Below are 20,639 nucleotides of genomic sequence, written 5' to 3' on the forward strand. Positions count from 1 at the left end.
AAAAAAAAAAAAAAAAAAGAACCAGCTTTGGGGTTGGGGATTTAGCTCAGTGGTAGAGAGCTTGCCTAGCAAGTGCAAGGCCCTGGGTTTGGTCCTCAGCTCCAAAAAAAAAAAAAGAAAAGAAAAGAGAAAAGAAAAAAAAAGAACCCTCTTTAATGATAAATGAAATTTATAATTCACTTGAGAGGCTGAGGCAGGGGGGTTGAAAATTGGATGTCAATCTAGGCAGCAGGGGGAACCCTGTCTCAGAAAAAAAAAATCTGGGCCAGCGAGATGGCTCATCTGATAAAGTCACCAGTTCAATGACTGCAGGATTCATATGATAAAAAGAGAGAACCAATTTTTAAAAGTGGCCTCTGACTTCCCTAGGCATGCTTTGTAAACCATGCATCCATGTACATGTGTGTGTGTACACACACACACCCCCATACACACACTAAAACTCTTAATTTGTAGTTCAGAGGTAGAATATTTATCTAGCATATGTGGTTCCCTGGGTTTGATCCAGTACCACCATCACCCAAATCATTATTATCATCATCATCATCATCACCACCACCACCACCATCATCATCACCACCACCCCATCATCATCACCACCACCACCACCCCATCTTCTTCTTCTTCATCATCTTCATCTTCATCATCATCATCATCATCATCATCATCATCATCATCACCACCTCCACCACCACCATCATCATCATCATCATCATCATCATCATCATCATCATCATCTATGGATAACTGTGAGTTGTGGAGCATAAGAGTTGTGTGCTAAATAGTTTAATGTCAACTTGAGACAAGCTAAAGTTAACTGAAAGGATGGAACCTCAGGTGAGGAAATACCTCTCTAAGATCGGGCCATAAGGCATTTTTTTAATTAGTGATGGATGGGGAGAGGCCAGCCTACTGTGGGTGGGGCCATCCCTGGTCTGGTGGTTTTGGCTTCTATAAGAAACAGGCTGAGTAAGCCATGAGGAGCAAGCCAGAAAGCAGCACTCCTCCATGGTCTCTGCATCAGCTCCTGCCTCCAGGTTCCTGCCTTGCTTGAGTTCCTGTCTTGACTTCCTTCAGTAACGGACTATGATGTAGAAGTGTCAGTTGAGAAAACCCTTTTCTCCCCAAGATGTGTTTTGATCATGGTTTCTCATCACAGCAATGGAAACTGTAACTAAGACAAACTGCAAATCAAATTCCATCTCTGTTCAAATAGGAAACAACCCTGTAGCTACAACTTAAACTTGAAGTGACAAAAAGAAACCCTGCACTAAATCTGGCAAAATGCAAAAGGGACGCCTGTCCTTTTTCTCTTTTCTCTCTGGCCCTCATAGGAGACATTTCCACATCCCATGGCTTTGCTGTATCAAATCTGCTGTATCCGTCCTCTTGGGATGAGTACCTGACTGATCCCACAGGCTTCTACAGCCTGGCTTAAGTTTGAAGGAAAATTCCTATGGTGGGCAGCGCATCAGAAGGAATTCCAGTTCTGGGGTTTTTATATCCTGGAGATAATATTAACAATCTTCCTCCTCCTCTTTTTCTTCTTCCTCCATTTCGAAATAAGGTCTCCTATGTAGCCCTGGCTGGCCTGAAACTCACACGGATTCCTCTGCTTCTGCCTGGAGAGTGCTGGGATTCAAAGTGTGAACAGCCTCAACCTTTTGGGGGCTGGGGTGGGCTGGGAGTGGTGGTTAGTTACGATCTCAGGTTTCCTAGACTTGACCTTAACTTTGTTGCATAGTCAAGGCTGGCCTTGAACTATCTTTTAAAAAACGTTTTAATTAATTTCTTTTGTGTGACACAGTTTAAAATTATTTTTTCATTTTCTGTGCATGCACTATGCCTGCGCACCGCTTGGGTGCCTGCTGCCCTTAGAGGTCAGAAGAGGGCATCGAACCCTGGAAGTGGAGTTAGAAGTGATTATATGCTGATGCGTGGGTGCTCGGTCCTGTGCAGAGCATCTGGCGTTCTTAACCACTGAGCCATCTCTCCAGCTTCACGACATAATAAATAAATAAATAAACAAACAAATAAATAAATAAATAAATAAATAAATAAATGTTGGGGTTACTTTTACATGTGTTTATTCATTTTGTGTAGGGGCATGTGTCTATATGTCCCACTGTGTGTGAGCTGGTACCTATGGAAGCCAGAAGAGAGCATTGGATTCTGTGGAACAAGAGGTACAGGTCTATCTGATGTGGGTGTCTGGGTCCAAATCCCAGACGTCTACAAAAGTAACAAGTGCTTTTCACTGTGGAGCCATCTCTCCAGGCCCCCTCCTTAGTCAGGTCACTTGATTTGCTTGCGGTCAGCTTCTCATACTGGATACCAGTTGGATACAGAGAGCAAAGGACACTGAGGGTCAGAGCTGGTGCAACATTAAGCCACTGCTGTCATCGGCTCCTTCAATCCTGAAGCAAATTCTTTAAGATAGGAACCGTGTTGTTCCCAGTGACACAGGAAGAGACTAAGACTTCATATGTGTAGTCAGAGGTGCCTGTGGTCAGACCTGTAGTCAGTGGCAGCATGAGATAGAGTCACAGCCCTTAGCCAGTGAGTGGAAGAGAAGGAGAGGAGACAGAGGTGACGAGACAGGTAGGTTTGGGAAGTTACTGAATAAAGTGCTGTCGTTTCCATGAACATGGGGATCAGTAGAAATGGGGTGAGTGAAAAGTCCCAGTCTGGAAGACAGCAGCATGCAAAGTGCTGCTGAGGAGAAGGATAGGGAGTCGTGTGTCACTTGGCTGGTAATGGACCTCATCCATGCAGACGGTTCCGCACAGCGAGATAGTCCAGGTACAGTTTAGTTTGTGTAACTATGCATTGTGGTGTTTGATAGTCTTAAGGGACACCTTTCACAGAACATGTACTCCTCCTTACCGTGCAGTTGTAGGGATCTGGAGAGATGGCTCAGTGCTTAAGAACACTTGTTGTTCTTGCAAAAAGACCCAGGTTCTGTTGCCAGCACCCACATGGGAGCTTACACCCTTCAGTAATTCCAGTTCCAGGGTGTCTGGTCCCCCGTGGGACATGGTCATACATGAGGGCACAACACTCACATACATACATAAAAACTGAGTTTTAAAGGATGTATTTGTACAAGGTCAAGTGGGGTGCCTGGTGGGTGCTTGGGAGAGACAGGGTGAAGGACAGCTTTGCCAAGGGCAGGACCGAACGCTAACAGCCCCTCCTGCCTCAAGGATGGAGGATGTTTGTATCTCACTGGTGATCCAGAGGATCAACGTCCTAGGTCGATGGAAGCAAGGGGGCGAGAGGAAAGGAAGTTTAGAGGCCACAGACAGCTCTCCTGGAATTCATGGTGGAGGACGAGAGAAGAAGCAGCTGGAGAATTCCCGAGGTGGTGACTTCAAGAAAGATGTTGGTGTGTTTTAATATGGCAGGGACCTGATTGTCTGTGGAGAGGACTGAGTTGCTTAACAAGACCGAGTTGGGTGGTGTCCTGTCCAGGTCTCCAGAACCCGAGACGGTTGAGGCTCTGAAGGATAAAGGACCCAGACAAGCCTGCCCCAGACCTGAGGAAAAGATGAGGCTGAGGACCAGGAGGAGAGTTGGATCCTGGAGGGCAAGGGGGAAAGGGTCTTTGGATGGCTTTCTGCTCTCCACAGAGAAAGTGGTCCCGCACCCCGAGATGCTTCTGGGGCTTCCTAGCTGGGGCTTCTAGTCAAGTTCAGAATGCAGACCCATGGTGGGCACAGAAGATCCGCCCCTGGCCGGGCGGAGCTGGACACTTCCTCCCCACAGTGCTCTCAGGTGACAGGCCTGCAGGTCCCCGCCCCGGCCCGCCCCGCCGCGTATTCAGGAGATCCAGTCTGAGGCTCTGAAAGCAACCCCCGCCGTTGGTGCGTGGATCCCCGCTCCAGAACCCGCTGCTCGCCATGACCGCCTTGCCAGCGCCCCGCAGCCTCCTCCTTTTCCTCCAGGTGCTGTGGCTCGCCCTGGCTCAGATCGTAAGTCCTGTCATCTCTCTGGCACTGCAGTCCCGGGTGCAGAACTTGGGTTTAGGATCCAGGAGTCTTTAGGACCTGTTCTAGTCCGACCCTAGCCCGAGGGGCACTTGAGGACAGAGCCTCTGGGGTGGCGCATACCGGGCACGCAGCGCGCAGTGAAGGCAGATCGATTAGCCCCGGAGCCAGAGGGACCTTGCCTCGGGATGCTTGGCCTTGCCTGGGACAGGCAGCGTCGAGCAGGAGATGGCGCGGGGTCCTGGCAGCGGGAGAGCCCAGGTGGTGGCAGAAACAATGGTGGCTATTCAGTCGACAGCGGAGCCTCCGCCCCCGAAGTCTCCTAAGGGGCCCGAGCTCCAGTCAGACTTTTCTGTCGCCGTCTCCTCTGACCATGGGCTTCTGCTTCACTTCGCAGGGACAGCTGGGGCCTGGGAAAGAGATGCCCCGAGTAGGACCTAATGGGGACGCTGGGCCTGGTGCGATCCGGTCCGCGTGCTAAACAGTGCTAGCGTGGGGGTACAGTTCGCCTGTGGGGCGCCAGCCTGGCATTTCTTAACCTGGGGAGGGCACCTGGCGCCAGCATCTGGCACGCACAGAAGTCTTTCTGAGTCGGGGCTGGTCCGCTAAGAGAGACACCTTACGAAAGACAGGGTGGGAAGAGTCCCAGCTTTCCTTCTTTACACCTTTCTTCTCTGAGGGCACTTTACCCGCATCAGGGGCGAGGGAGAGGTGCCAGTTCACCGCTATACCTGTTGTTGGTTAGAAAACAGTAATAGAGCGGCCATCGTTGGCTAGGCACCATCTTGCGCATCATCTGTGATTTGAGCAAACGATATCTTCATTTATTTCCCACTATGACAGTGCAAAGAGAGTGCGGTCCAGGGGAAGAAGTCAGCCAACCTAGGGTGACAGATTCATCATTCACTTCCAGTGACCATGAGCATTTAGTCTTTTTGGGTGTTTGTGCACCCTCTGCCTGTCACCCCTAATAGTACCTACCCCCTTGAGTTCTGAGTAGTTCCTAAAGCAACGAGCATAATGGCCCACAGCAGCTGCTCTGCAAACTCCCCGTGAAGCACGTCTCCTTGGGGAGATGCTGCCCTAGTCACCTTCGCTCTCTTGAGGAGCCCAGTTCTGTCTGTGTACTGTCTGATTGCTGCACTCGTGTATGTGTTTTCAGAGAGGTCCACCAGGGGAGCCGGGTCTTCCAGGGCCACCAGGGCCACCAGGAGTGCCTGGTTCGGATGGCATCGACGTGAGTATCTAACTTGAGACTTGACAGGAAGGAGGGCTATCCACAAAGGAGAACTTTGTGAGCGGAGGGTGGGTTATGCCTGGGAGTTTAGCGCCTCCTGTTGCCAGGAGGCGGTGCCTGCAGAGACCACAAGGGGTGTTTGTTCGGAGAAAACCCCAAACCAGCCTTGAAATGCGGGAGTCTGTCATAGCCACCCAGCAACAAGGGCCTGCTGTTCTGCTGTTGGCCTCAGCTCACAGCGTGTCCCTATCCCCCCCCCCCCCCTTCCTCCTCTTCGCGCTCTCCCCTGACACACTATGTGCTGCTTTAAGGTAGCTGGAGAGCCTCGTGTAGACTGCTGAGTAGCTTGGGACCATACTCTGGTCTCTCCCTTTTGCTTTTAGCTCCCCGGTTTAGAATCAGCTGGGCTTGTCCTCTGCTCTCCCAGCGTGCTGAGGGTTAACTACCTCATTCTGGAGGCTCCCCCAGGAGGTCGGCTAGATGTTTACGGTTTGGACAGACTTCTATTCAGTCTGGTGCCCCCACCCCCCAAACGCTGGGCGCTGGGCCCCAGCCAGCCTCTTGCTGCTGCTTCAGGCTCCGGAATGCCCGGGGGCCTCTCTGGGGCTAAATCTGACTCCAGAGCCCTGCCCATCTCCCACCAAGGGTCCTTTGTCACACGGAAAAGAGACCTTTCTTTTCTCCAGACCCCATGCTGGCCCCCTTGATCCTTGCCTCTGTCCTGAGTCTCTAATTTTCCTGACTGAAAGCCACCACCACTCTCCCCTTTAGATTTCTTGAAAAGCCTTTTTTTCTCCTCCCGGTTAACCAGAAACCCAGACACTTCACAGCTAGTACCCCACCCACACCAGCATGCCTAGAATCTACTTGATTAAATGCCCCCCTCAGCTGGCTGGAATGGTGTTGATACATTTCTATTTTGCTTTGTTTTCATTTAGTTTAATTTAATGTAGATAAGGTCTCTTTATGTAACCCTGGCTGTCCTGAAATTAATGTTAAACTAGGCTGACTTTGAACTTACAGACCTATACATACCCCTAGAGGCTTCTTGAGTTCTGGAACTGAAGGCCTGTGTACAGCTGAATTTTGTTTTGAGCAAAGGGAGCTGGTTTCTAAAAAGTGCACATTTCAGCACAAAAGACAGAGGAGAAAGCTCTCTGGGACCACCCAGCCAGGTTTGTCCACAATCTCTTGGGGGAAGCATGTCTCACTGGCTTGTGTCTTGCAGGGTGACAAGGGGCCTCCAGGTAAAGTTGGTCCTCCGGTGAGTGCTTTTATTTCCTTTGCCCTTTGACAGTTCCCCTATTTTCTCTCCTCTGACTAATATCTGTTCTGCCTCTAATTTGAAGGGATCCAAAGGAGAGCCTGGCAAACCGGGGCCAGATGGTCCAGATGGGAAGCCTGGCATTGATGTGAGTACCCGAGGCTGGGGCGAGCCTGATTCTGGCTTGGTCACATGTGTTCTGGTCGGAAGGGTAGCAAGATGCCGGCTCTACGGCCAGTCAGGCCTCCTCACTTGATACAACAGTGAACTCACTCCTGTCTCATATCTACCCTGTCTGGAGGCCTTGGCTCTCTGACTGCCAGGAGCCAGAGAGGGGCTTTGCTTTCTGTGAGGACCAGAATTGTCTGCAGGTGTGGGGACTTAGTCTCATACTTCTGGTCTCTAGGAATTATACTGTCTGAATCACACCCCCCCATACATTGTCACCCCCATCCCCATTGCTTTGCTTCTCCATCCATCCCCTCTGCAGATCTGGCACAGCGTGGAGAAGGAACGCCACTACAGAGTTCTCAGGGACCGCAAAGCCACAAATTCCTGAGGACAGTTTTGGGGAGGTGGGGATGGTTAATTGGTGGAGTACTTCTCACCCACACCCACAGAGATGACAGAGCACAGTGCCTCAGACTCTGCCCCGAGTGGTGGGTGTGTTCATCCATTCGCAAGTGAGGAAACTGAAGGCTTTCAGAAGTTACCAAGGGCAGACACAGAGCACACAGAGCACCTAGACTGTGGGGACTGAGGCTGAGCCCACAGGTTTTTTTGAGTCTTGCTTTCTCACCTCTCAAAGGAGCGTAATTAATTACCTTGAGACTGAAGCTCCGTGGCAGCGTGGTAGCATCACAATTGGGCATGGTAGTACACGTCTGTAACTCTGGAGGCGGGGAAGAGTGGGAAGTTCAAGGTCACCCTCGGTACTCATCGAATCGGAAGCTACTATCTCAACAACACTCAAAGCGGATAACTGCAAGACATGGTGGCACATGCCTCCAATCCCAGGACAGATCTCTTTGAGTTTGAGGCCAGCCTGGTCTACAGAGCAAGATCCAAGGCTAGCCTAGGCTAGGCATAGTGAGACTCTATCTTAAAAAAAAAAGGGTGGGGGGAGAATAATTGTTTCGCTTGCCTCCCTGGATTCCTAAGGAAACCCTAGAAAGAGAAAGGGGAAGGTATGGCCCCCAGGCCTCCATCAGGTAGGGAAGCCTAAGAAATTCCCTAGACTTGCCCTGCTCTCTGAGTTAAGGGTAGGTTGCACCTCAATAATCCTACCATCTCGTTCTTCCCCAGGGTTTAATGGGAGCCAAGGGAGAGCCTGGCCCCATGGGAACCCCTGGAATCAAGGTAAGCGCTTACTGAAGACAAATTAAGCTAAGGCCTGAGCTTGGAGGAGATGCAGTAGAGAGAAGTATGGATTCCGGAAGGCTCCAGCCTCTGACTCTCTCTCTCTCTCTCTCTCTCTCTCTCTCTCTCTCTCTCTCTCTCTCTCTCTCTCTCTCTCATTGCTCCTGCAGGGCCAGCCTGGGCTCCCAGGGCCCCCTGGCCTGCCGGTGAGTACCACCTACAAGGGTGTGGAGAGGCCCTCTAGGGGTTGGGAGGACCTGCAGAGCTGAGCTGTGAATCTGATTTCCTTTTCCTCTGTCACAGGGCCCTGGTTTTGCTGGACCTCCGGTAAGTTCTGAGGGCGTAGGGCAGGGCACTCAGACTCTGGGGACAGAGGGGAGTCCTTATCATGGGAAATGACCAGCATGCTGTGTTGGTGTCAAGAGTGGACCAGTGTAAGTCTGGGATAGTCTGGTCCTTACAACCCCATAAACTCTGTCTGCTGGGAGTTGTTTAACTATACACATTGGAGAGGAGTCTTTTGGTGCCTGTCCCTACCTTCCCATCTAAGATGGCTGAGGTGAGGGCATCTGGGGCAGCCATCTCTCTGTCCCACAGGGACCACCTGGACCTGTTGGCCTCCCTGGTGAGATTGGAACCCCAGGCCCCAAGGTGAGCCCCAGTCACTCTCTAACCCTCTGCCTCTTGCCCTGCATACCTAAGCTGGCCATCTGGGTCAGGCTTTCCAGGAGTTTCTGGCCCACCAGGCTTGGGGCAGAACCTCTCCTGCTGAACCTGGGACTGTAGCAAGTCTTCCTGGGAGGCTGATGGTTGGTGCTGCCTGCCAGTTTCCTGGATCTCCTCACTGTGGCAGGTTTCTGGAGGTCCCCTAAAGGGTGGTGTGGATGGGACAGTGCTAGGAAGCGAGGGGATGAGAAAGGATAAATTAGGTCCCAGCAGGATGGTGTTGTAATTTGGGCTTTTCTTGCCTCCAGGGGGATCCAGGGCCAGAGGGACCATCAGGGCCCCCAGGACCCCCTGGGAAACCAGTAAGTGTCTTTAACTCTCTTGGATGGCCATGTGTTCCTGAGGAAGTGGTTTGCAGTGGGAATAGATCAGGTTAGGTCTCATCCTTATTTATCTCCTCTCAGGGCCGACCAGGAACCATCCAGGGCCTGGAAGGGAGTGCGGATTTCTTGGTGAGAAATGGGGTCTGGAGAAACTGACAGGGGTTTTAGTGAGAGATGGGAAGGGGTTTGGGAAGCATTGTTCAGCTGGCCCTGACCAGCAAGAAACCTCAGGCCTTATAGTATTTTCTTTCCAGTGTCCAACCAACTGTCCTGCTGGTGTGAAAGGTCCCCAGGGTCTGCAAGGAGTGAAGGTGAAAGGGTGGCCTTTCCCGGGAGTGAGGGTGGCACAGGTACTTGGAGGGAACCTGGGGCTGAAGAATCTCCTCTTCCTTCCAGGGCCATCCAGGCAAACGGGGGATTCTGGGTGATCCTGGTCGCCAGGGGAAGCCGGTGAGTATGAGAGCTAAGAGCCGGGGATGAGGATGAGGATGAAAGGGAGACAATCCTACAGAGATCCGCCCCCTTCTTCATCACTTCCTCCATTCTTAGGGGTTTAAGGATCCCTGAGCTGAGGGGCAGGAGGCCACTGGGTCTCTTGTTGAGTCCCCTCTTCATGTGGTATGGGACTTCATGGTTTATAATGGCCTTGTCTGGTTGTCTGTGTTGGAAAGGTTGCTGATGTCTGTTTGTCATGTATTAGTCTGTTAGTCTGACTGTTCTTCCTTGCTCCTAGGGCCCCAAGGGAGATGTGGGTGCCTCTGGAGAACAAGGTATCCCTGGACCACCGGTACGAAGCACCCCCCACCTCCGTCATGCTCTCTGTCATCCTGGGAGCCCTTTAATGCGACCTTTCACCTGCATTGGCCTCTAGTGTATCAAGACATGTGTCCCGGTGGGGTGCCTGGATGGGTTGAAAGATTGAGGCTGGCTGGGCTGGAGGTTGCTCAGCGGTTAAGAGCCCCGACTGCTCTTCCAGAGGTCCTGAGTTCAATTCCCAGCAACCACATGGTGGCTCACAACCATCTGTAATGGGATCTGATGCCCTCTTCTGGTGTGTCTGAAGACAGCTACAGTGTACTTATATATAATAAATAAATAAATCTTTAAAAAAGAAAAAGATTGAGGCTGGCTGTAGGCATAAGGAGGACAGGAGCAAGGCTGCCCACCAAAAGGCCTGGTTAAGGTCCAGACCTGCCACTGTTTCTTTAAATGCCCGGTTCCTCTCTACATCCGAGCAGCTTTGTACGGTGCAGGAGATAGGGACACTGCCCACATTAAAGGAACATTGTGAGAGGAGTGGGGTCAGGAAAGGCATAAATGAATTGAGCCTCGGAATTGTCTCCACCACCATTTGTTTGTTTTGTTTTTGACAGGGTCCCCAAGGCATCAGGGGCTACCCAGGCATGGCAGGACCCAAGGGAGAGATGGTGAGTCTAGGGGGGCGGAGAAAGAGTTGCTGTGACCAGTACTCTGGGCTCTAAAGTTCATCAGGAATGATCTGTAATCTTTTCCTTTCCCTAGGGTCCTCGTGGATATAAAGGCATGGTGGGCTCCATCGGGGCTGCTGGGCCACCGGTAAGCCTGCTCCGGTCTCCAGGCCCTACACTAGGGATCTATGACTACAAACTGGGTACTGGTCTTCATGGGCTCAAGTGACTTGGACTCTTGTCTTCTTCATGCCAGGGTGAAGAGGGCCCAAGGGGGCCACCAGGCCGAGCGGGTGAGAAGGGGGATGTGGTAAGTTCTCAGGTACCCCTTATCTGAACAGCTCCCCTGAAGAGTACTGGAAAGGGATCATCTTCATTCAAGGCTGGTGTGTGCACACACACACATAGGCATTTATAAATGTGCCTGCCAGTCTAGATGGGGGTGACTTCTGCGTATGGGGGTGCTCTGATAGTCTGTGGTGAGAACTCAGTCTTCTTGCTATGTTCAGACTTCACAAGAAGCCTTGGGATCCAGTCTTGTAGCCACTAGGGTCAGACATTGAAATTCCAGCAAATTAACTATGGAACTAATGGAATTTGGTCTGGACCCAAAGACATCATAACAGTTGCTTAACCAACTAACTTACTTCCTTTCTTTCTTTCTTTCTTTCCTTTTCTTTCTTTCTCTTTCTCTCTCTCTTTCTTTCTCTCTCTCTCTCTCTTTCTTTCTTTCTTTCTTTCTTTCTTCCTTCCTTCTTTCTCTCTTTCTCTCTTTCTTTCTTTCTTTCTTTCTTCTTTATTTTTCACAGACCCTTTTTCTGAGCAGGACTTTTATTTGTTTGTTTGTTTTGAGATAGGGTCTCTCTACATAGTCCCAGCTGTCTGTCCTGAAACTCACTCTGTAGACCAGGCTGTCCTTTAACTCACAGAGATCTCTCTGCCTCTGCCTCTGCCTCTGCCTCTCACATGCTGGAATTGAAGGCTTGCATCACCACTCCTGTCTTTCTGAGGAGTTTTAAAATCAGAGAACACAGAGCAAAGGCCGCGTGGCTCGGGAAGCCTGAATAGTTGGCTGGGGATGGGGAGTCATTTTCGTCAGTGTTGCAGCCACCAGCAAGTTGCTTACATTCCAGTAAATAACCCCACTTACATGCATACAAAGCAACCCTAGTTAAAATCAGACCCATCCACATAAAAGGATGGTGGTGACCTGAGTTCAGATCCTGGAATCCACCTGCTAAATAAAGGTGGAAAGAAGGAGAGAACCAATTCCACAAAGTTGTCTTCTGAGCTCCATGTACAGCACTCGCATGTTCCCCAACACACACATACACACACACACAAAATCACACACACACATACACACCACACACACACACCACACACACACACCACACACACCACACACACCACACACACACACACCACACACACACACACCACACACACACACAACACACACACACACACACACACCACACATTATCATCATCACCATCACCACCACCACCATCATCATCATCACCATCACAACTACAACAACAATGATACATACCCACCAAACAAACAAAAAGGCCTGAGACTAAGAGTGGAACTCATTGGGTAGGAGGTGGGTTCAGTAGGAGTGGGAGAGGGATGGGAGTGGGTGATAGGAATTACAAATGACTAAAAAATACATTATATACATGAATGAAATTGCCAGAAAAGTTTTTAATTAAAAATATATGAGCAGGGCATGGTAGTGCACATCATTAATCCCAGAACTTGGAAAGAGAGACAGGTGGATCTTTGAGAGTTCAAGGCCAACCCGGTCTACATAGAGTGTTCCAGGCCACTTTGGGCTACACATTAAGACTTTTATTAAAAAAGTAAGACTTTTTTTTTTTTTATAAAGGAGATAGGGATGGAGAGATGGCTCAGTGGTTAAGAACACTGGTTGCTCTTCCAGAGGACTCGGGTTCAACTCTGAGCACCCACATGGCAGCTCCCAGCTCCAGTTCTAGATCTGATGCCTTTCTCTGGCCTCCTTGGGCATTTACTTTACATGTGGTACAAAACTACCTTTGTGTTTGGAGAGATGGAGGTCATTTATGTCTTTGGAAACTGTGATTTCTGTGGATTGGTGAATGGAAAACCTGAGAAGAGGGGGTTTAACAGAACAGTATCCACATTCCTCTGTCACTGCAGCGTGTTAACCGATATGTCCCAATTGAAGGACAACTTGACAATATATATAAGATTCAAATGTGTATCTTTATCATATTTATCATAACAATCAAATAGATTGAAAATCTATTGTACTTAGCCAGGTGGTGGTGGCCACCCTTCCTTTAATCCCAGGAGTCAGAAGTAGGTAGATCTCTGTGAGTTCGAGGCCAGCCTGGTCTACAGAGTGAGTTCCAGGACAGCCAACACAGAGAAACCCTGTCTCGAAAACCCAAAACCAAACCAAACCAAAAATGTATGTTTGTAGTCTTGACTGTCCTGGAACTTGATATGTAAACCTGACTGGCCTCGAACCCATAGAGAGTCACTTGCCTCTGCCTCCTGAGTGCTGGCATTTAAAGGCATGTGTCATCACGTGTAGCCCAGTGCACTTAAGTTTTAAAATTTATAGGGGTTGGGGATTTAGCTCAGTGGTAGAGCGCTTGCCTAGCAAGCACAAGGCCCTGGGTTCAGTCCCCAGCTCCGGAAAAAAAAAAAAAAAAAGAACCAAAAAAGTTTTAAAATTTATCATTATTATTGTGTGTGTTTAGTGTGTGTGCCTCAGCATGCATATGGGAGCCAGAGGACAACTTAACAGGAGTCAGTTCTCTCTTCCCACCTGTGGATTCTGGGAGCTAAACTCAGGCTATGAGGCCCACATGGCACATACTTCTACCCACTGAGCATCAGCTCTTAAATTTGGGCAAATGACATATGTGAAGGTAATTTTTATGTTACTGGTTATAGCATCGATAGTTTATGTCACTGTGTATCACAAGAAGATATTACTTAATGTGGTAAACCAAGGACTCTTCAATGTTGTGGGTAACCTCTAAGGTTGTTAAGCAGTGTGTGTGTGTGTGTGTGTGTGTGTGTGTGTGTGTGTGTGTGTGCATGCATGTGTGTGCGTGCGTGCATGTGTGTGTGTGTGTGTGTGCGAGAGAGAGAGAGAGAGAGAGAGAGAGAGAGAGAGAGAGAGAGAGAGAGAGAGAGAGAGAGAAAGAATTGATGTAGAGCAGAGATTCATGCTATGTTAACAGAATAGGGAAAAAAAAGACTACTGATTTACTTGGGGAATAACCCCATAAGCTGAAAGCTCAGATAACTGTATTTTAGTGCAAATTTAAAAATATATGGAAGAGTAGAGAGACGGCCGGCTACAGAGAATCCTATATGGTTGTCTCATGGGTTCCAGGTTAGACACTTGTCATGACTGACTCCTTTACTGTCCTGTCCCACAACCACACTTCTTTCTCCATCCCATAGTCCTTCACTAGATTACGGCTTCCTTCCTTCCCTCCTTCCTTCTTCCTTTCTTCATTTCTTTTTTTTTTTTCTTTTTTTTCTTTTTTCTTTTTTTCGGAGCTGGGGACCGAACCCAGGGCCTTGCACTTGCTAGGCAAGTGCTCTACCACTGAGCTAAATCCCCAACCCCTCTTCTTTTCTTTTTTATTTTTAAGATTTATTTTATTTATATGAATACACTGTAGCTGTCTTCAGACAACACCAGAAGAGGGCATCAGATCACATTACAGATGGTTGTGAGCCACCATGTGGTTGCTGGAATTGAACTCAGGACCTCTGGAAGAGCAGTCAGTGCTCTAACCACTGAGCCATCTCTCCAGCCTCCTTTCTTCCTTCCTTCCTTCCTTCCTCCCTCCCTCCCTCCCTCCCTCCCTCCCTCCCTCCCTCCCTCCCTCCCTCCCTCCTTCCTTCCTTCCTTCCTTCCTTCCTTCCTTCCTTTTTCTTTGTTTTGGTTTTTTGAGGCAGGGTTTCTCTGTGTATTCCTGGCTGTCCTGGATCTCACTCTGTAGACCAGGCTGGCCTGGAACTCAGAGATCTGCCGGCCTCTGCTTCCCGGCTCTGACATTCTCAGAGATACTTGTCTCAGTTGCCTCCACACACTTCTGAATTTATCTCTAAAAATTAAAGATGTTTCCTCACAGAATCATATTGTTATTGGAACTGGGGAAAGAGGGCTGGTGAGATGGCTCAGAGGGTAAAAGCACCCATCACGAGGACTGATAGTCTGCATGGTGGAACGAGAGAACTGACCCCTTAAAGCTGTCCTCTGACCTCCACAAGCATGCCTGCAGGAATAAACAAATGATCAAAAGGAAAACTATGAGGGGTGCAGTTACTTTAGCATCACCAAGCAGCTAATCCGTCTTTAGCTTATCCTAGTTTCCCCCAAACTATCTTCAGAGCTCTTATTCAAATCAAGATACCCTCCCCCCACCCAATATGAAGCCCACCCACCACTCTTGGTAACTGTTTCTTTACCTGAGTAACCACTGACTGTGAAGGCCTGGGGCTCTCAGGAACCACCGCACTGCCCTCCCTGTCTGGATGCTTAGTGGTGATCTGGACATCCTTCCCTCAGGTGTACATCTTGAGCGAGTCCCATTCAGCCTCCGAGTCTGGCCCATGCCACCGGACTCTGGGACCATTGTCTCAGCTGTGCCTTCCTCTCTCTCTACAGCCTAATGGCTAGGCTCAGCATCCTAAAGGTGACCTCCTCTCTATCTACTTTGCAGGGGAGCCAAGGTGCCCGAGGACCCCAGGGGATAACAGGCCCAAAGGGAACAACTGTAAGTGCTCAGAGTCCAGGCCCTGGCCCTGACCAGTTTGTCTGCATCCCTACATGGAGAGGAAACTGGGGTCTAGACTGAACTCTGTGGTGGGCTGCTAGCTCTGTAACCTGACCGGTTAACAGTCTGAGGGTATCTTCACAGCTGCAAGTAGTGGGGGTTTGTGTGGAGGGACAGTGGGAAGCTTGAGCCATCTGAGTGGTCATCCACACACCAAGGAACAGTGTGGCTTGCCCTTTTTAACCCTGTCTCCTGTGGGCTGGCATTTCCTGAGATGATCAGAGCCCCTCTGCTTGTACAGTGTGGCTATCACAGAGGCTCATATCACAGGGTGGGTGGCTTGACTCATCGTGAGACTCCCTTGACTTCTCTTCCTGAGCAGGGTCCACCAGGCATTGATGGCAAGGATGGGACCCCGGGCATACCTGGCATGAAGGTAAGAGTAGGAAGCACTTGTGGGACTGGGCAGGGTCAGGCCTGCTCCTTCTCAGGCCTTTGAGCCCTGCCACACCAATCCTAGAGGCTTCAGAACCAGCAGTTCTCAGTCTGTTTCCAGCAGGTCTTCTTGCTTCTGGGTCTGCTTCTCTGCCTGCACTTAGGTGGGAGCCATGAGACCTCAGACTGGGGCTCTCATCTGTGTTTCTGGTTGTTTGTGTCTCTAGGGCAGTGCAGGACAGGTGGGACGGCCAGGAAGCCCAGGCCACCAGGGCTTAGCGGTGAGTGTCAGTGGAAGCCACTCAGGCTGCCCACGGGCAAGTTGATCCTCCTGGGCCTCAGAGAGCCAGCCACTCTGCTGTCTCCCTCTGGGAGTGTGAGGGGCTGATGAGGTAAAAATTGCACCCAAGCTCTGGCCCTGTCACTACATCACCTGGTCACTGTCTGTGCAGCTCCTGGCTTGGGGTAGGCAGCCTCAACTTTGGACAGGTATTTTAGTCTTCTCTTTCGTTGTTACACATCCTCCACATTGTCTGAGTGGAGCCTAACCATTTCTCTGCTAATCCCTCCAGGCTCCCCGGTGCCTCTAGGAAATTCACTGTTTAGCCATTCTGCAGTTATTCATTACTTGAGGTACACAGTAACGAGAAAACAGTTGAAAAGGGGGAGCTGTAACCTTTGACTTTAGTAGCTCATCTTGGCATTCAGTGACCCCCACAACACTCCACACTTCAGGAGTGGGGTGCCCACCCTTCTCCTTCCTGAGGGCATGGACCAGTCAAAGCTCGCTTCTCTGTGCGTGTGTAGACTTGAGTTCATGGTGTGCCACTCTTCCCCCATGACGGTGGACACTGATAGACAGGCCATTGTCCAAACCCACTCTTCCAATAGCAAAGTTGGGAAGCCAAGTTCACGGTACCACGGCTGGACCTTTGGTTGTTCGGTTTCCACAAGGGGGAGAAAATCTGGACTGGGCACAGAGGCAACGTGCCAAGCACACCCATCTCCCCATGCCGGGCAGAAACCAACACTGATATTTTTCTTTAGGGTGTGCCAGGTCAGCCTGGAACAAAAGGAGGCCCCGGAGACAAGGTGAGGAGACCCCGTCCCCTTCCGCCAGGAGAATCTGTTCCATTTCAATAAGGGGACCAGGGAGTGAGAAAGGAAGCTTGCCTTAAGGATTGTGAGGCCCAGTGCTTACTTAAGGCTTGACACAAGTCCCTTAGGTCAAACCACCTTCTGCCACCACCTTGCCCTGATCCTGGCTTGATAGAAACAGGATGTGGTCTGGAGTCCAGAGAAACAAATCCTGGAAAAGCAATGGAACCCAGAGGATTTGATCAAGGGCCCACCCTCCTACCCTCTGCCCCACTATTCCCTAGTTATTTAGTTGTGTTGAGGGTTCCTGAATCTACCCGAGGTTAAGGCTGACTAGTGGCTTCTAGTCTGACAAGAGAACTGTGTTTTCCTGCAGGGTGAACCCGGCCAGCAGGGCTTCCCGGGAATCTCTGGTCCCCCTGGGAAAGAAGTAAGTATCCCCACCTTCTACTTTCCCAGGAGGGCTTTGTCCTTGACCTCAGTTTGGGGCCAGGGTGAGGCTGAGGGATGAAGCCCAAGCCTGGGGAGTGTCTTGAGTCTGTCACACTCATTGTCCCCAGCAAGCTCTGTTTTCTAGGCCAACTTCCTTAATTGACACCAATTAGCTGATCCAAGGGTAGGGGTAGGAAGAAGGGTCCCACCAGACCTGCTGCTTACCCTTCCTTTCTCCTCCCAGGGGGAGCCAGGGCCTCGAGGAGAAACTGGTCCACAGGGCATCATGGGAGAGAAGGTAAATGGTCCCTCCCGAAGGATCCTTGCAGCAGCTGGCACTGGGTCCTTTCTGACAAGCCCTCAAATGAACGTCTGTAAAAAAAAAAGAGTAATAAGAAGAGTAGACGGCTCTTGTCCTGCTAAGAGTCTGGCCTAACCTAAGAGGCTGGCCCTGCTGAAAGCCCAGGGGTGACCTCCATTTTCCATTTCAGGGTGACCAGGGTGAGAGAGGGCCAGTGGGGCAGCCAGGCCCTCAAGGACGACAGGTGAGCACAGCTGAGGGGAACGGTGGGCTCGAAACTGGGTTCCTTGTTTGACTTACTCCATTTTTTCCCCCACCTCAGGGCCCCAAGGGAGAGCAGGGATCTCCAGGAATTCCAGGACCCCAAGGCTTGCCAGGCATCAAAGGAGATAAGGTGCTCTAGGAGGCTGGGAAACATCCGGGAAAGGGGCCCCAGGGGTCTGGGCTGCTGTAGGCCGTGGGGTTGGGTTAGACCAGAAGCAGGAGCTCCCTTCCTGCAGAGGACATTTCACTACTCCACGATCTCTTTTTCCAGGGTTCCCCAGGGAAGACCGGGCCCCGAGGTGGAGTGGTGAGTCCCAGCGACCCCAGTCCTGCTTGCAGGCATTGAGTGCCTGTGGCTTCAGACTCACAGATCCTGCGCCCCGCTTCGTCGCCATCATGGTTGGCTCTTGACACAAGGTTCTCTTTCTGTAGGGTGACCCGGGGGTGGCCGGCCTCCCAGGAGAGAAAGGAGAGAAGGTGAGCAGGGCCCCGGAGCGGGACAGGAGTGTGGAGTGTGTGCGTGGCCTGGGTTCCCCCACCACATCCTGACCACTCTTCCTCTGCTTGCAGGGCCTGTCAGGCGAGCCAGGGCTTAAGGGACAGGTGAGCTCCTCCCCTCCCTTCCTCCCAAATGGATGCTTTCCTCTTTCTGGCTCCGCCCTCTCCCTGTCCCCTTTCCCCACAATCCCCTTCCTTCGGAAGCCTTCTCAGTCCACAACGTCCCTTGGCAGCAAGGAGTTCGTGGAGAGCCGGGCTACCCTGGCCCTAGCGGAGATGCTGGTGCCCCAGGAGTGCAGGGCTATCCTGGGCTTCCCGGGCCCCGAGGACTGGTGGGAGATCGAGGCGTGCCAGGACAACCGGGGAGACAGGGTGTGGTGGTGAGTGGACCTCAGGGGTAGGGGATTCTACAGGAAGGGCATCTTGTTGGGGGTGCGGCATATTATTCAAAGCTGGGGAGTTCCGGTGTCCTGGCTTCTCGGAGACTGGCCCCAGATCAAGAGAATGGGTGTGACACGGGCCCAAAAATGCTGAACGAAGATGGAAACCGGAGGGCCCGGGTTGCGGACCTGGTTGGGCTTTGTCAGTCAGAGCTTCTTCCTGAATTGTGTCCTCTGCTCTCAGGGCCGAGCTGCCAGTGACCAGCACATCGTGGATGTGGTGCTGAAGATGATTCAAGGTGAGGGGAGGGCTGCAGAGCCTCCTCACAGCCCACGTCAGTACCCAGTTATCCTTCACCAGCCTCTCCATGAGTTTTGCTTGAGAGCCTGGAGTCACTGGTGTGCATTCCAGCTCTGCCTCCTCAGACACTGTGGTACCTTGGATAGACTTCCATAGAAAGGGGCCTGGGGAAGACGAAGCTCAACGCTGGGCTTTTGTGTCTACATGTATGCGCCAGGACGCTCTGTCTCCTTCAGGGTCGTCTTAGACCCTTCCTCCTCTTCTCTTCAGAGCAACTTGCAGAGGTAGCTGTGAGTGCCAAGCGAGAAGCCCTGGGTGCAACAGGGATGGTGGGCCTTCCAGGACCTCCTGGGCCCCCTGGATATCCAGGCAAACAGGGACCCAATGGGCACCCTGGCCCCCGAGGCATTCCTGGCATTGTGGGAGCTGTGGGTCAGATTGGCAACACTGGACCCAAGGGTGAGTGCTGCACTGGGGCTGGAACTAAAGCTGGGCAAGGGGGGATTGGGCCAAGGGCAGCTTGGTACATAGTAAGTCCAGTTATTTATTGGACACTTTCCTATAATAAACCTTATCTGATACATAACCTCCCAGTTTTTAATCTGGATCTCCCTTTATCTAACCAGCCCTCCGTGGTCATTTCCAACTTTCTCCAATAGTGTACTGGCACAGTAGATGTGTATGAAACAAAATAAACAGCGGGAGAAATATTTGTCAGTTTGGGAAAAAGGCACTCCTTTTTGTCTGCAGGAAAGCGTGGAGAGAAGGGAGATCAAGGAGAAATGGGACGTGGCCATCCCGGGATGCCTGGGCCACCAGGGATCCCAGGTAACAAACACCTTGGTCCTGTCCAGCCACCCTTCTGTCTCAGCTTGGGGATGAGGGATCCATGGACACCTGGGTTTTCTGCGTGGAAGCCTGGCACTCAGCCAAACTGGAGGAACAAGGTGTCTCCAGGAGGGTCTGGCTGGGAGCTGGCAGCTGGGACTCTGAGTTGGGTGGTGTCTGTGTCTTCCTTCCATGAGATTTGTGGTCCAGTTTTCCCTGCCTGCACAGTTTTCTGGTATTCCTTATCCCATTCTTACGCTGTTCTGGCCTCTTCTCCTCACAGGTCTTCCTGGCCGGCCTGGCCAGGCCATCAACGGCAAGGATGGAGACAGAGGGTCCCCAGGGGCCCCAGGAGAGGCTGGGCGGCCTGGGCGGCCGGGCCCAGTGGGGCTCCCAGGCTTTTGTGAGCCTGCTGCCTGCTTGGGAGCCTCAGCCTATACCTCTGCTCGCCTCACGGAGCCTGGGTCTATCAAGGGGCCATGAGCGACCAGCCAGGACAGAGCCTGCTAGCACCCAGGGTCACCTCTGGGTAGACATGCACCCCGGGCCCAGGAGGCTAGGTTTCTCAAGATCTTGTCTGGAAGGGACCCAGGGGTCCTGAAGACAAGTTCAGTGAGGGAGGGGTTGGGGAAGAGAGAACTGCCCCTCCTAAGGGAAGAGGGTGGCTTTTCTTCCCAGAGGACCAGCTAGCTCTTACCCATGCTGTTCAGCACGGGCCATCCTACCCTCAGGGCAGCGGGGCTGAGGCTTCTGGTGGTCCTTGCCCCATTTTTACCCTCTGGACTTATTTTTATTGGGTCTGCTGGGGGAGAATACCCTGAGGTGTCAGTCCTTAGGCCAGCCCCGCTATTGCCTCTCTGTCTCCCATCCGAGTATTTAAACATCCATCTCCCTTGTTTTGGCATCGGTTTCCCAGTCCCTTTTGCCTATACCACTCTGGCCTTTGTGTAAATAAAAGTTCCCAAGTTGGTTACAAAGTGA

The 20,639-nt window shown here is 51.3% G+C and overlaps 1 protein-coding gene and 1 long non-coding RNA gene across 3 annotated transcripts; one reads left to right on the forward strand and one right to left on the reverse strand.

The window, feature by feature from the left end:
- Positions 1–3,512: 3,512 nt before the first annotated feature.
- On the forward strand, positions 3,513–20,639 carry Col9a2 (collagen type IX alpha 2 chain). Of its 2 annotated transcripts, NM_001108675.1 has the most exons (32): positions 3,513–3,974; positions 5,152–5,226; positions 6,455–6,490; positions 6,576–6,638; positions 7,796–7,849; positions 8,020–8,055; positions 8,153–8,176; positions 8,447–8,500; positions 8,824–8,877; positions 8,980–9,027; positions 9,153–9,209; positions 9,295–9,348; positions 9,632–9,685; positions 10,272–10,325; positions 10,420–10,473; positions 10,582–10,635; positions 15,068–15,121; positions 15,504–15,557; positions 15,784–15,837; positions 16,604–16,648; positions 17,031–17,084; positions 17,331–17,384; positions 17,578–17,631; positions 17,710–17,781; positions 17,923–17,958; positions 18,084–18,128; positions 18,222–18,254; positions 18,383–18,529; positions 18,774–18,828; positions 19,101–19,289; positions 19,581–19,658; positions 19,942–20,638. In NM_001108675.1, the coding sequence occupies exons 1-32, from the start codon at positions 3,903–3,905 to the stop codon at positions 20,139–20,141; spliced, it is 2,067 nt and encodes a 688-aa protein (NP_001102145.1). In that variant the 5' UTR covers positions 3,513–3,902; the 3' UTR covers positions 20,142–20,638. The 2 variants fall into 2 exon arrangements, with proteins under 2 accessions (NP_001102145.1, XP_087406063.1); XM_087549937.1 differs by lacking the exons at positions 3,513–3,974; positions 5,152–5,226; positions 6,455–6,490; ... (5 more) ...; positions 8,824–8,877; positions 8,980–9,027 and having other exon boundaries at positions 9,175–9,209; positions 9,632–9,668; positions 19,942–20,639.
- LOC108351024 (uncharacterized) lies at positions 14,294–18,386 on the reverse strand. The gene is made up of 3 exons (XR_015621105.1): positions 18,020–18,386; positions 17,312–17,458; positions 14,294–16,865 (listed from the first exon to the last, which is right to left on the reverse strand). It is a non-coding gene; the product is annotated as an uncharacterized LOC108351024 (long non-coding RNA).

Source organism: Rattus norvegicus, chromosome 5, assembly GCF_021556685.1.
Source record: "Rattus norvegicus strain SHRSP/BbbUtx chromosome 5, alternate assembly SHRSP_T2T, whole genome shotgun sequence".
In the NCBI taxonomy this organism is placed as follows: Eukaryota; Metazoa; Chordata; class Mammalia; order Rodentia; family Muridae; genus Rattus; species Rattus norvegicus.